The sequence below is a fragment of the Archocentrus centrarchus genome, chromosome 20 (genome assembly GCF_007364275.1).
Source record: "Archocentrus centrarchus isolate MPI-CPG fArcCen1 chromosome 20, fArcCen1, whole genome shotgun sequence".
NCBI lineage: Eukaryota > Metazoa > Chordata > Actinopteri > Cichliformes > Cichlidae > Archocentrus > Archocentrus centrarchus.
The window spans coordinates 2400068-2415071 of record NC_044365.1 but is presented as its reverse complement, the minus strand read 5'-3'; the positions used below and the strand labels follow the sequence as shown (position 1 = coordinate 2415071).

The following is a 15004-nucleotide window of genomic DNA, read 5'->3' as shown; positions in this document are numbered from 1 at the left end:
GTTAAGAGTTTTCTGGCTGAAGATATTATTGATTTAAATGGAAAAAATATATATACTATTCCAGTCACACTGTGGGATATGTTCAACCATTCATGTGTGAGTCTGCTCAGACTTTTGACTGGAACTGCATTTTGTAATCTATAGTACGATTAAATATTAATTTAAAAGTCTGGACTCTCTGAGTCCAGCGATGCCTCACCTGTAACTAGCCACACTACAGTTTTAAAGCCAAATAGCCTACCAGCTAATGCTGTTTACTTTAGATATTAGTATTTATCTAAACCTGACATCCCGGTATAACCAGAGTAGATAAATAACTTTACCTGATCGCTTCAAACGTGAGCATTTCTGATCGTGTCCTCAGTCCTGATCGTGCCCAATTTTTATCAGTAAATTTGATGTCTTCCAACCACAAACGCCTCCGTTTTCTCTCAAACAGCTGGGATCCCGTGGGATTCAGTACAACTTCAGTCCACTTTTGGTAGAGCAGAAATTCTGACAGCCAAACGTGCAACAGCAGATATTTTGATGCTGATATCGCTTTTAAATCACGTTTAAATGCTGCGAAGACTCGTTGTTCTTATTGATTTGAATGGAGCAGCAGTTCAACTTCCGTTCCAAAAAGCCGCGCCCATCCTTTGATGACGTAGGCTGTAAAGGGCTCTGTATAAACCACAACTGAAAAACTTGAGACCTCCTGCTCTCCCTGCAGGGGTCGAGTGATGCTGTTTTCTGGAGAACTGATTGGTCAGTGGACGGAGTTTCATACCTCTGATCTCTAACCTGGAACCTAACTGCTCCAGAGTAGGTTAGGTTCACAGCATGAGTAACCATGGCGATTTAACCCAGTACAACATGAAACCACCTTCATAGTACAGAAAGCCCAGGATTAACCCCGGAAGTTACCTGGATAAGACCAAATCCTGCTATGTACTGCAGGCCCCAGATTAACCATTTGCTCCGGCATTAATCACGGGTCCTTTTTTACAACTTTGTTACATTTCCTGGAAGGTGGTGCTCATAAGGATCATTTTACTGGAAGGTGGTGCTCATAAGGATCATTTTACTGGAAGGTGGGCTCATAAGATCATTTGAAGGTGGTGCTCATAAGGATCATTTTACTGGAAGGTGGTGCTCATAAGGATCATTTTACTGGAAGAAAATTCTTAGGATCTGCTGCCATCAGCACCCCTTTCATGTGACTGTCCAGGGGAAACCCTGGGCTAACTCAGCGAGTTGATAACCAGTTTCATGTGACCGCTGTTGAATTGTTAAATGCTGCTAACAAAGTCAAGGCTGCACCATGTTACAGTAATATACAAAGGTGTTAATGTGAATGGTCTCTGTAGGTCACCAAGAAGCTCCCCATCTCCTGGAGAGTGACTTCCTGTTCTCCTGACCATTCAGTCTCTTTACCTGTTGTTTTCATTGCTGTTGTTGTAGCCTAGTACCCCCATGACCCTTTGATGTCCTACTTTTGTTCTTTGTGTGTAATTAGCAACCCTTCCTCCAAATTCTGTCACCACCCCTCTCTCCCTTGTAGTCTCCTGTATAGATATCATTCTTGTAGATGGCTGTGTGTTGGTTTACCTACTCAGACCCACCCTCTGTTGAGGTCTGCATCATGAAGATGGACAGGTGCTCAGAATCTGAGAGTGATGGTTGATCACCTGTTTATATGGCTTTCATGATACGATTGATCAATAATTAATGTAACATTAATAGAAATATGTTTGTGTTTGCAGAGGTCAGAGGTCACAGTCTCCAGCACCCAGCTGTCTCTCTATGAGGAGTGACGAGTCCAAAGAAAGACCTCCAGGCTTCAGTAATGAAGCTGCACCAACAATGTTCTTCAATCATGGACCTGAGCTGACAATGTAAGAGAACTGCTGACTCACAGAGTTCAAAGGTCATTTATATAAATGTGTTCTACCTCTGACATCATCATTTATCCCTAATGGCGGCTTTTATTGGAAAAAGCACTGATTGCAGTTTTTTAAGCTGGATCGTTGCATAAAAATGGGCCGTGCACTACAACGAGAGTTCAACATACCCAGGCTCTGTGTGTTATCTGGATTCACTTATCCTAACATTGGTTTAACCAAGGCTTTAACCTGTGTGTTGACATGAAAGGGGCGGGGCTGTCAGCACCTAACCAATCTAAAAGGGGTGTTTTATGGGTCATATAACTTTCCTCCCACAGAAAATGAACAAGCTGCACATATAAACATGTTCTCCCAGCAGAGTCTGAATCCCACTGAGAACATGCTGGAAATCAGAGACTCAGTGAAATCGTGGCTTCCAGCTGATTTGAACTGAAACTCTGAGCATCACCTGCTGCTGACAGCTTAGTTTGTATTCTCTCAGCTGCAGACTCGCTGCTGTTTGAGGCTCTCAGAGGAAAGATTCAATATAACAACACAATTCAGCAAGAGGCACAACAAGCCCCGCCCCCACAGACATTTTACCTGGTTTGAATGTGTCCCTCTCCAAACCCTGAATCATTGAGGTAGCTCAGAGGTCCTGCTGTCCATCACCATCATGTTCCAGGGTTTAAAAAGCTGAACAACAGAACTTTGTTTGTATGAATGTTTCTAATGTTAAATTCAAGCAGCCTGTAAACCCAGAGTCTGGATCAGTTTCAGTTTTAATAAGAAGTTAAGCAGGATGAATTGAACTGCTAGTTTTGCTTAATATTGTTAACAAACATAACAAAAACAATACACTGTTACCCCTGCCCTGGAGGGGGATTTACACTGCATACAAATCTGATCTGAAGTCAGCAGGTACAGTGTAGCTGTCCTGTTTACAGTGGGGAGAGACAGGAAACGGGGGGAAAGACACACAGGCGACAGGCCGGGACTCGAAGTTTCACCGTCTGCACCGCAGCAAAAGTATGTGGTCACCGGTTTCACCACTACGCCACCCGGGCACCCAGGTGTCCTGATTTAGGATCAGATATTAATGCTGATACAACAATAATTGTATTTATTACTGACGCTGATCAGGGAAACACAAAGACTTTAGATGCAGCTGACAAACTTCAGACCCTCCTGCTCTCCCTGCAGAGGTCTGAGTGATGATATTTTGTGAGGATCTGATTGGTCAGTGGGCGGTGATTTCATACCTGCTGATCTCTAGTCTGGATCATGGCCTGTTCTGGAGCAGGTTAGGTTCACAGCATCAGTTACCATGGCGGTAAGAAGTGAAGCACCTTTGTAGAAAACCCAGGATCAACGATGAGGTTACCTGATAAGATGAAGTCCTGCTTCATAGTGCAGACTCTGACTTAGCCAATGAGAGAGTTAACGTAATCCCTGCCTCAGTAACCATGGTAACAGCCTCTGTGACCCTAACCTGCTCACTGGCAGGTTTTCTTCACCAAACTCTGAGAGTCTCTCCGACCCCTCCTCTCCTGCTGCACCTGAACCACCTGTCTGATGCTCTGATTCATTTCCTCATCCATGAGGTCAAAGGTCAGAGTGAAGCCTGCTTCATTGCTTCATGCGGATGTTCATGAGTCCACCATCAGGACAGCTCTGAGCAGCAACATGTTCATGGCTGCAAGGAGAAAGCTCTGCTGCCCACAGAGCTCTCCCAGTATCTGGGACCGGCACCAGTGCCCTGTGACCCCTGTGACCCCTGAGGCTGCTTTGTGGTTGTTGTGTATTTGCTAACAGTTAAACAGCTACATTAACATGTGCAGCAGCCGGGTTAGCATTCATGCTAACTGTTCAATACTTCACTGCTGCTGAGACGGGAGCTTTACTGACCTCTGAGATTCCTCCTAAAGTGTCGTTCAGTGCTGTGAACCTCAGATACTGCAGCTGCTAGTGGGAGGGGCCGTGTGCCCACCTGTGTGCAGGTGCTGTGTGAAGCTGTGTATCAGCTGGAGGAGGCAGAGACAGCACTGTTGTTATCACTACTACTGCTAATGAGTATCTAACCCGAGGAGCCAGATGAGATTCAAATCAAAGTTTCTAATGAATGAAGAAACAAGACCGAATCCAACACAGTGAAACCTGGTTTATGGTGTTTGGGCCTGTTTTACTCTGTTTGTGCCAGAAGGTCAGAATTATGAATCATACCATCAAATTTTAAAGGCAAACATCAGGATAATCTGTGAACTGAGTCATCAGAGGAAATATAAAGATAAAGGCAGAGTGAGCCTAACCCCAGAGAAATGTTGTAGCAGGACCTGAAGTGAAGGAAGTGAGTCCTTCATGAGAGCAAAGCCACCAACGTCCCAGAGCTGAAGCTGCTCTGTGTGAAGAACTGAGCTCAGCTTCCTCCAAGCTGATGCAGGATTGATCCACAGCCTCAGAGACGTGGAGCTGCAGTTCTTGTTCCACAGTGAGGTCACAGCAGACACTGAAAGCAAAGCTTCAGCTACTTTTTATTCCTCATAAACGTGCATTATGATGATGATGATCAAGTTTCTCTCATCTGTTTGTTTGGCTTCTTCTGTGTCCCAGTTCAGGGGCTGCGTCCTTCATAGGCCAGAAGTGAGCAGCTGTTAAACTGGACGGTCTCACCTTCAAACAGCTGTTCATGCCATTACATCAGTGTAGCTCTGTTGCCTAGCACCCGTGACAGTACATAAAAGCCAAAAATTAATTTCCAAATATCCTGATGGGGCTTCAGTGAGACATTAAAGTTAAATAAAACTTTCCTGTTATGAAGCTTCACTTTAATCTCAGCCAAACTGATGTGTGTCAGGAGTCAGGCATTCTCTCCGGGGATAATGAGCCTTGTATTCAGAGCAAACTGCAGGCAGATCACTCAGTGTTTAATCAGACAGGAAAAGCAGTTCATTAGTGCTGCTGAGATCAAAGGAAGCATCACTTTGGTTCCAGCCTGAATGCTGGATTCAAACAGGAAGTAGCTCCACTTTTCCTGTTCTCTGTGACCATCAGAGCTTCTGCACAGTGTCGTCACATCTGGATCTTTGTCAGCAACAGTCAGCAAATGATTTTAGTGATAAAGAAATGTGTTCACAGAGAGAGGAAGAGGAACGGTGTCTGTGAGGAAGAGCAGCCGTCCTGCTGTGCTTCCTGTCAGGACGTCCTGAAGGATCCGGTCTCTACCAGCTGTGGACACTGGTTCTGCAGACAGTGCATCTCCTCATACTGGGACCAGTCTGCTTCATCAGGAGACTCCTCCTGTCCCCAATGTGGAAAAAGACCCAGAACCAGAGCTGGACTGCAGACAGCCAGTCAGAGCAGCTGTGGCCAAAGTAAGACTGAACATCTGTCTGCTGATGGACTCATTTCTGAAAACTGGACTTCTTGTTGTGTTGTTGACACATTTCAGAGTTTCTTTCTCTTTAGTCTCAGTGTTTTTCTGTCTTTCAGCAGATGCTGTTCTGCAGGAGGTTTTAGAGGAACATAAGATCAGTCTGAGGAGGAGATGTGAACGTGTGACTGAAGGAAGTGATCAAACAGGAAGTGGAACCCTCCTGAACAGGATCTACACTGAGCTCTACATCACAGAGGGACAGAGTGAAGAGGTTCATACCCAACATGAGGTGAGGCAGCTGGAGACAGCTTCCAAGATGGACGCCCTCCATGACAGACCAATCAGGTGCCACGACATCTTTAAAGCCTTCCCTGGCCAACAGAGACCCATCAGAGTGGTTCTGACCAATGGCGTCGCTGGCGTTGGAAAAACCTTCTCAGTGCAGAAGTTCAGTCTGGACTGGGCAGAGGGCTTGGAGAACCAACATGTCAGTGTGGTGATGCTGCTTTCATTCAGGGAGCTGAACCTGATCAGAGATCAGCAGTACAGTCTTCTGGAGCTGCTCCATGTTTTCCATCCAACATTACAGAAGGTCCCAGCAGAGAAGCTCGCTGTCTGGAAGCTTCTGTTCATCTTTGACGGCCTGGATGAAAGCAGACTTTCATTGGATTTCACCAACAGGAAGCTCGTGTCTGATGTCACACAGAAGTCATCAGTCAGCGAGCTGCTGACAAACCTCATCGAGGGGAAGCTGCTTCCCTCGGCTCTCGTCTGGATAACTTCCCGACCTGCAGCAGCCAATCAGATCCCTCCTAGATGTGTGGACAGGCTGACAGAAGCACGAGGCTTCACTGATGCCCAGAAGGAGGAGTACTTCAGGAGGAGATTCAGTGATGAAGAGCTGTCCAGAAGAATCATCTCCCACATGAAGACATCCAGGATCCTCCACATCATGTGCAGAATCCCAGTCTTCTGCTGGATCACTGCTACAGTTCTGAAGCACATGTTGACCACAGAGCAGAGAGGAGAGCTGCCCAAGACCCTGACTGACATGTACTCACACTTCCTGCTGGTTCAGACAAAGAGGAAGAAGAACAAGTACCATGAGGGACATGAGACGAGTCCACAGGAGCTGACGGAGGCTGACAGGGAAGTTCTTCTGAAGCTGGGGAGGCTGGCGTTTGAACATCTGGAGAAAGGAAACATCATGTTCTACCAAGAAGACCTGGAGCAGTGTGGTCTGGATGTGACAGAGGCCTTGGTGTACTCAGGAGTTTGTACAGAGATCTTCAAACGAGAGTGTGTGATCTTCCAGAAACCAGTCTACAGCTTTGTTCATCTGAGCATTCAGGAGTTTCTGGCTGCAGTCTACAGGTTCCACTGTTACACCAGCAGGAAGATGGAGGTGCTGGAGGACTTCCTGGGGAAAGAATATGATCAGTCAGCTCTGGATGATTTGTTGATGAAAACAGTAAAAAAATCCCTCCAGAGTAAAAATGGTCGCCTGGACCTGTTTGTTCGCTTCCTTCATGGCCTCTCTCTGGAGTCCAACCAGAGACTCTTAGGAGGTCTGCTGGGTCAGACAGAGAACAGTCCAGAAACCATCCAGAGAGTCATCAACAACCTGAAGGAGATGAACAGTGATAAAAGCTCTCCTGACAGAAGCCTCAACATCTTCCACTGTCTGATGGAGATGAACGACCTCTCAGTACATCAGGAGATCCAGAAGTTCCTGAAGTCAGAGAACAGATCAGAGAAGAAACTCTCTGAGATCCACTGCTCAGCTCTGGCCTACATGCTGCAGATGTCAGAGGAGGTTCTGAAGGAGTTGGACCTGGAGAAGTACAACACAACAGATCAGGGACGACTGAGACTGATTCCAGCTGTGAGGAACTGCAGAAAGGCTCGGTGAGTCCAGATGTGCTCATTAACATCATTAATCAGAAAAATATTTATTTTGCTTGTTTAGCTGCAAAGGTCTGATTATAGTTCCAGCTTCCATGAATGCTCTCAGGTCTGAGGGACATAAACTTCATCATCAGCAGGTGAGCGTGAGGCTCCGTGTGGACCTGCCTGTTTGTGGCTACACGGACTTCTCCCAGAAGAATTCCCATTACATCAGTGAGGGAGGAATCCCTGTGACTGGGGGGCTTTTTCTCCAGTAATGGCTCATTTTTACCCCCAAATCACAGTGAATGTGACTTGTGTAGTAAATGTGATGATGTCAGTCAGCAGCTGCGCAGCTTCTCCTCTCAGGCTGTGAACAGTTTGATCATCACGGAGGAGCTGCAGGAGAATCAGAGGAGCTCTGATAGTGAAACAGTTTTAAATGTTGCTCCTGCGTCATGGTTTTATTTTACATGTATTGTTGCTGCTGCACTGACTCGTGTTAAAATCATTTTGAAGTTATAATCAGACCATTTTCCCTCCGTGCAGCAGCAGATTAATTGTGACCGATTGGAGCGCTGCGAACCGCTTTTAAATGCTGGTAGAATTGCAGCCACATATGATAGAGCAATAATTGATTTGCAATCATTGATAGAGCAATAATTGATTTGCAATCATTGATAGAGCAATTGTTGATTTGCATATGAAACCAGAGGATTTACACTTAGCATCATGCATTCAACATGTCCCATAGCGCTGTATCCTTCCTCTAACGGGTTCGCAAGCATCGCATAGAAAGCGCTAACAGCTACATGTGCTTCATCTTGTGCATTAGCATGTACAGCTATTAGCGATGGCTCTAAGAGTTTGAAGTGAACGACGGGAGCCGCCTCCTGATTGTGAGCCGTTTCTTTTTTTTTTGTGGAAGCCGTATGTGATTGGTTAAGATGTGTGGCAGCATCTGTGGGTCTACACTGAGCGGGAGGGGAGGGGCCCCGGACACGTCATGCAGTGAGTACAGAAACCCCAGAGAGGGGGGGGTTCCTGCAAAGCTGGCTCGGAGACAGGAAAGAGCAGAGGAAGCTGCACCGTACATAGAGGCTACACGCAGGGACGGTGAGGAAGATGAGTGACAGGAAATGTAGCAAAGTTTGGACACATTTTAATTTGATAGACAGACAGAGTGTAGACTGCAAAGTTAAAATTTCATATCGAGCAGGCTCCACTAATAACCTGCACAGACACAGGCGTAGGAGCCGGGGTGTGCCCCCCCCAATATTGGAGACAAGCGCATTTGTCCCACCCAAAACTTACACTGTGGAGGGGAAAAATATTTGATTTTGAAACTCGCGTGCTTTTATTTTGAAGGCACAACACAGCATCATGTCACTGTGCCCCCCCCCCTCTAAACAGCCATCATAAATGCATTTTTGACCAGTATTAAATGTTTTTGACCAATAAAACATCAAAGTTTGCACTTGTGTGTGCTACTAAATTATTTTGTATTAATAAAATATTTAGCTTACTGTTACCAGTGCGGCCACCTGATAAAGTAAGAGTACAGCCTGGAATGACATGGTCATTATGCTTGATAAAAGATTCAGGCCATTTGGTTTGGTGGTTTGCCCACGTCTTATGATTATAAAACGTATACTTATGTAAACTGCCGTATTTTGTGGACCATAAGGCACACCGGGTTATAAGGCGCATGATAAAACATATGTAGAGCAAAACAAAAGCATCAGGTAAGTTGAACTTTATTCAGCTCAATCACAATAACTCAGAATATTGTTCAGTTGTAACAAATACAGAAAAATACTCACATTTTAAATCAGTAATCTTCAACAAATCCATTAAATTCCTCATCTTCAGTGTCTGAGTTGAACAGTTGGGTGATGTCAGCATCAGACATGCCGGGTTCCCTCTCATCATTATCGAGTCAGTCTGGTTGTTGTTACTGGTTTGTTTTGGTTGCGTCACACAGCAACCATTTAATTGTTAATAAAAGGGCAACTTTTGCTGGCAATCTCTCACCATCTTCTTCACCATCTTAACAGACGCTACAATATATTCTTTATTAATGAGGGTAAGAACAAGTCATTTCTTCATTTTATATATAAGCCCTTCAAAAATCCTGTGCACCTGTATATTTACCGATGTAAGCAAAGAGGAAAAAATATGAAATCTCTTTTTGACTCAACACCAGAAACCTGAAAACTCTGCTGTCACCGTGTTTTGTGTACATACAGCGCTCGTACTGTGTCCCTTCATACGCTGTGGCATCGCCCGGACCTCTCTTTGTTACCGAGGGGGACAGCACACCCCCAGACCTCGATTCGTCCTTTAGCGATTTCTAGCGATTTTTGAGACAGTCGACAGTGAGTTTTGTTGCACAGAAGTTGACAACAGTGCCGGCCGCCAGATTACGCACAAATATCTGGGCCAGCATAGATGGAAATAGGCCAGGAACATGTAGAATAAAATCCATCATAGTTTTCTGTAGTTTACTGTGTTCGGTTTCCATTTTTAGAACAATGTTTCCACTTCCTGCTGAATTTATCTCCGGCAGCTTCGGCTGCTTTCCACTCCTGCTACACTCACAGCTTGTTCCTGTCTAATATCGTCAGTAGAGTCATTTTGTGAATCGATGATGGACTATTTTAGAGAATTCAATGAGGCCTTTGAACTGATCTGCCAGACCAGAGTAAATATCACTGCAGACCACACAATGGTGCAGTGGTGTGGATGCCTCGGCCATCGGAGGTCAAATTACACAGACCGACATTTTCTAACTGTTTGAAAAGCGTATGCTGGGTTTTACCCCCCCTCCCACCTGTCATACGCTTTGTGCGCTCTGGAAAATGTCGATATTTGTGAAGCGTCCCTTACCAAAGTCGCATTTTGACAGATTTTTGAGTGCAGTGTACCACATAAAATTGGTTCAAGGTCAGTAAGCACAACAAGAATTCATACATAAGGCGCACTGTCGATTTTTGAGAAAATTTAAGGACTTTAAGTGCACCTTATAGTACGAAAAATACGGTATAAATGCAATAATATAGGTGTACACAACACTATTTTTCTAAGAAACATTTGAAAAAGAATAAATTAAAAGATCATACAGCATTTTTATGCTTTGCTCAGAGTATTTACAGATCTGTCAGGTTTCTGATATGTGCCCCCTCCCAAGAGTAAACTCATTCCTGCGCCCTTGTGCACAGACGTATATGAACTGTTCATCCATCAGTGCAATTAGAAGAACAAAACAGGGCAGGACATATCAGGAAGGAGAAACAGGAAGAACCCCTCAAAGGCTTTTGGTTTTTCTTAGTGCCAAATTTTGTTTCATCATTTGTATTGTGAGCACTCTATTCTCTGTTGAGTAGATAAAGAAACATGATATAATGTATGTTTTTACATTAGTAATTCATCCATCCATCCATCCTCTTCCTCTTATCCTGTTCAGGGTCGTGGGGGGGCTGGAGCCCAACCCAGCCGTCATAGGGTGAGAGGTAGGGCACACCTGTACAGGTCGCCAGCCTGTCACAGGGCCAACACAGAGAGACAAACAACCTTTCACACTCACATTCACACCTATGGGCAATTTAGAGTAGCCAATTAACCTAACCCCAGTAAGTGCAGGTCTTTGGACTGTGGGAGGAAACCCACACAGACACGGGGAGAACATGCAAACTCCACACAGAGAGGGAGAGGCCTGAGCCAAGGTGGAATCAAACCCAGACCTTCCAGATGTTATTCTAACTGTGAGGCAGCAATTTAACCACCGTGCTGCCCACATTAGTAATTCATTTTACACATTTTTTTAAAGGAAAATCTGTTTCCTGTTGTTGGTCGCGTCCTGGTTCAGTGTCCTCTGAGGCTGCAGGTGTGTTTTTCCTTGTTTTCCGAGTTCTTTGAATCACATTAGATCCGTGTAATAAAGTGAGTTTGTTACATTCATTAATAGATGTTTTTTTTTACTGAATAATTAGTGAAAGATGGTCAGAAAGTGCAGAAAAAAAAATTTTATTCTGATCTGAGATCTGCCCCCGGGGTCTGCTGCTGTCGGGGTCACTGTCCGTTAATCAGATGAGATGTGAGATGTGTCTGAGCCAGTTCATGATGAACATCACAGGTTCATCATAAACTGGCTCTGAGCTGTTTCTCCACACTTTGATCTGCACTTCCTGCTCCTGCAGTTTGTTTGTCAGGCTGCAGCTGAATAATCAGATCAGAGCAGACATAAAATCATCTTTGATATCAAACTTTATTCAGTCTGTGATGATGACGATGATGGAAATCACTCTTCTCCTCTTATTAAGATTAAGGCTCAGCACTGACTCCTGTTCATAATCCCAGATCCTCTGGATAAAATGGAGGCTCTGCTCTTTATTTACCTGTTGCCATGGTGATATCAGAGCTCCATTGATGATTACTTTCTTTTCTTAATGGAGATAAGGACAGTCCAGAAATGTAACACACTGATTAACAAACATGTAAAAAGCTCCTGAATGACTTTAATACATCCCATAATGTGACCTTTCAGGCACACATGGAGCACATTACAGGAACACGCCCACATCTAATCATGATCACGTGATCATTAATGTCTATCAGACAAAAAGACATCCACATAACCACGTGCATATAATTATATATGATAGAAACACTAAACAACATATCATATAAATATGGACAATAATGATTGACAGATGAGAAACAGCCTGTAAGTTAATATGCACAAAGTTTATGATGTTATTTATAGGTCTGTAACGATTAGTCGACATTATCGACAATAACAGACAATAAAAATAGTTTACAACGAATTTAATTGTCTAATAGTCGTTTATTATTACTGGTGATTTTTTTTTTACGTAGTGAGACATCTTCCTGTCTGTCTATCTCTGGCGAGCTTCACACATGCGCAATCCGGTTGTTAAGTGATGACGTAAATTCCATTTCCGGGTCCAAACTGTCACGTGATCAATTTTCCGCAATCCTGTTTCCCTGGTTGTTTTAACTCGAAAAAACACACTCAGCTGTGATTTTACCGATGAGAAAGAAGCAGAAATGGCTGCAGCTGATCAGGTTGGTTACAATCATCTTTAATAGTGAACAGTCATTGGTTATACCATTGCTGTTTATTTAGGAGCATTTGGACCCAGAAATGAGGTCAGACTTCAAGACCGGATAGCATTCAGTGGCTCGTTTAGTGATGGGGGGGTACTGGTGAAACTGTGCCAACTTTGTTTTACAGGGTCGAAAAAGTACTATATATTTTTTTATGGTTTGGGAAAATGGACCGTTAAAGTTATTCCAGCAGCAAACCTGATTAAAAGTTTTGAATGAAGTATGTGTTACAAAGATACAGTTTCAAGAAATAAATTCAACAACCAATTCGTCCTCTTAGAATTATAAGGTTCTATACGTTCTGACCAGGTTTGAGATATTAAGCTTTAAAGTTTTTGCACTCTGTACAGCATAGAATAAGTCTTGTTCACACATGAATCACACCCTATATGTATTCTAAATCAGTAATATCAAAATCCTATTAAATGTGCAAATGGGTTTGTTTGTTTTTTGAACAAGAAAAATGCAGATAGAACCTTATAAATCTAAAAACTCATTTTTTGTTTGTAATTATAAGGTTCTATCTGCAAAATGTGACAATTCCTACTGATTTTCAAGGAATGAAAAATAGTTAACTTACAGTAAGCTTTAAACCATAAAATTATAGATGTAACAGAGTGTCCACAAGTATGGTTAAATCAAATTTAGTGAATTCTGTGACATTTTTTTAAGTTTCTTCTTTCATGGCAAACTGTTTTTACGCACACGTTTCCCTTTAAAAGAACTAGAAGAAGACGATGCTTTCAGAGTTTCATCTTTGAATGTTTCAATGCTACAGCATCTCCCTGATATCTGATATAATGCGAGAGGCAGGGTACACCCTGTACAGGTCGCCAGCCTGTCACAGGGCCAACACAGAGAGAGAAACAACCTTTCACACTCACACCTATGGTACCTGTGGGCAATTTAGAGTAGCCAATTAACCTAACCCCAGTAAGTGCATGTCTTTGGACTGTGGGAGGAAACCCACACAGAGACGGGGAGAACATGCAAACTCCACACAGAGGGAGAGGCCTGGGCCAAGGTGGAATCAAACCCAGGCCTTTCAGATGTTATTCTAACTGTGAGGCAGCAGTGCTAACCACTGCGCCACCGTGCTGCCCCAAGTAAAAATAAAATTTAAAATAAAACTAGATAAAAATTTAAGAGGGGTATACTGTGACATTTAAATGAACTCACAGTTCAATAAAATTTGAACAGAGTCAAACAAATTCGGGATATTTTGCCACAATGTTTTTTCCCATTTAGCCCTGATCTTTTTAAATTTGACAGGCTGCAATCTACCTGAAAAAGTTATTCTTTCTATTCTTTAAAATACTGAATAAACATTTAGACTCTCAGTCCATGAGTACAAAAATCCAAATAAAAGCTAATCCCACTTAAAAGGTAGACTTTTAAACTTGGATCGTCAATAAAAATCATTCTGCTATAAAAATGTCACTGAAAATGAACTTTTCTTTCAGTTGTGTTTATTCAGGAAAAATGTAACAATTTCTTTGCCGTCCCTTTTCTGGTGTTTTTTACATTTACTTGATCTTCTGGAGTTTGATGACAGAAATAAACATAGACAGAGCTCATTAACATGGTAGCACTGCTAAGTCATAGAATATATTAAAATCATTCTTCAATCAATATTTTATACATGAGGAAACTTATATTATGACCTTTGACTATTCTCAATATTGGCAAAGACATTATTTATTTTTTATGTTAGCGCTGACCACAGACAAACAATACAAACTAGCGTTAGCTCACTAGCTTGATAGCTGACAGTGCAAAGAAACAGCTCAGTGTGATCTAAAAACATCAAAAGTTCAGAGTTTTCCTGTCATTAGTATTTCTGTCTGTCGTCAACTCATTTCTGAAACCCTCAACCTTTAGATGTCTGGTAAACAGCTCCAGCTTCCCATGAAACATTTTCTCTGGCATCTCCTCTGCTCCTCTGCTTGGCATTGTGCCGGGTACCAACATTACAAAAAAGAAGCAGCCTGATTGGCTCTCTTGTGAACATTTCAAGTGCCTATTGGTTCACAGATAGAACCTTATAGTTAAAGCTTGATTTGCAGATAGAACCTTTTTGTTTTGTGAATAAAACGACCTAAGTTGTATATAATTGAAAAAAATTTCTTACATAATGTTAAGTGGTCAGAAAATAAGAATATGACAATAAGTCAGTTTCATCAAAAATGTCAGATAGAACCTTATAATTCTAAGAGGACGAATTGTTCACAGGCAGCAGCACTACGTCCTAAATGTGTGTAATATTAAGGACACACATGAACATTAACAGGGAGAAACATAAACATGAACTCCAAAACTCAATAAAGTCTACAATAAAGTTCAGCTGCAGCACACGTGGTAACATCAGAACACAGCGACTGTTTGACAGAAACAAACTGAACTCTTTGAAGGAGTCGAATCCAGCTTCATCCTGATGTTCTCACCACCTGAAGCTGCTTCTGTTTTGGAGCTGCTCGGTTAGATGCTCTAATTAGTCTTGCAGGGTCTTTGCAGCCTCTGTACACAACCTACGAAGTGTCCGACCTCATGTCCCCATTTATGCTTGTGTTGTTGGATTATGTGTGTTAATTACCTTGTGGTCGTGTGCTGGTGTTTTATATGTGGTGCCAGCTGGGACTTTTTTGGTCCTCACTTGTTGCGCTCAGTTTTTTGGCTGCAAACATATTTGTCCCTGTTTTTCACGTCCTTCATTCCCTCAGACCTGCTGACCTGAGACAGCAGCAGACTC

General features: G+C 43.0%; 1 protein-coding gene across 11 annotated transcripts in view; it reads left to right on the top strand.

The window, feature by feature from the left end:
• LOC115799963 (NACHT, LRR and PYD domains-containing protein 14-like) overlaps positions 1 to 15004 on the top strand; it is a 214553-nt gene that overhangs the window by 21389 nt on the left and 178160 nt on the right. For 8 of the 11 annotated variants that reach the window (XM_030757265.1, XM_030757261.1, XM_030757259.1 and 5 more), the window contains 3 exons: positions 1746 to 1877; positions 5001 to 5236; positions 5355 to 7146. In XM_030757265.1, the coding sequence (XP_030613125.1) occupies positions 1746 to 1877; positions 5001 to 5236; positions 5355 to 7146 (2160 nt within the window). Of the gene's footprint in view, positions 1 to 1613; positions 1639 to 1745; positions 1878 to 5000; positions 5237 to 5354; positions 7147 to 15004 lie in introns of those variants that run through there. The other 3 variants (XM_030757263.1, XM_030757258.1, XM_030757264.1) reach the window with 2 other exon arrangements.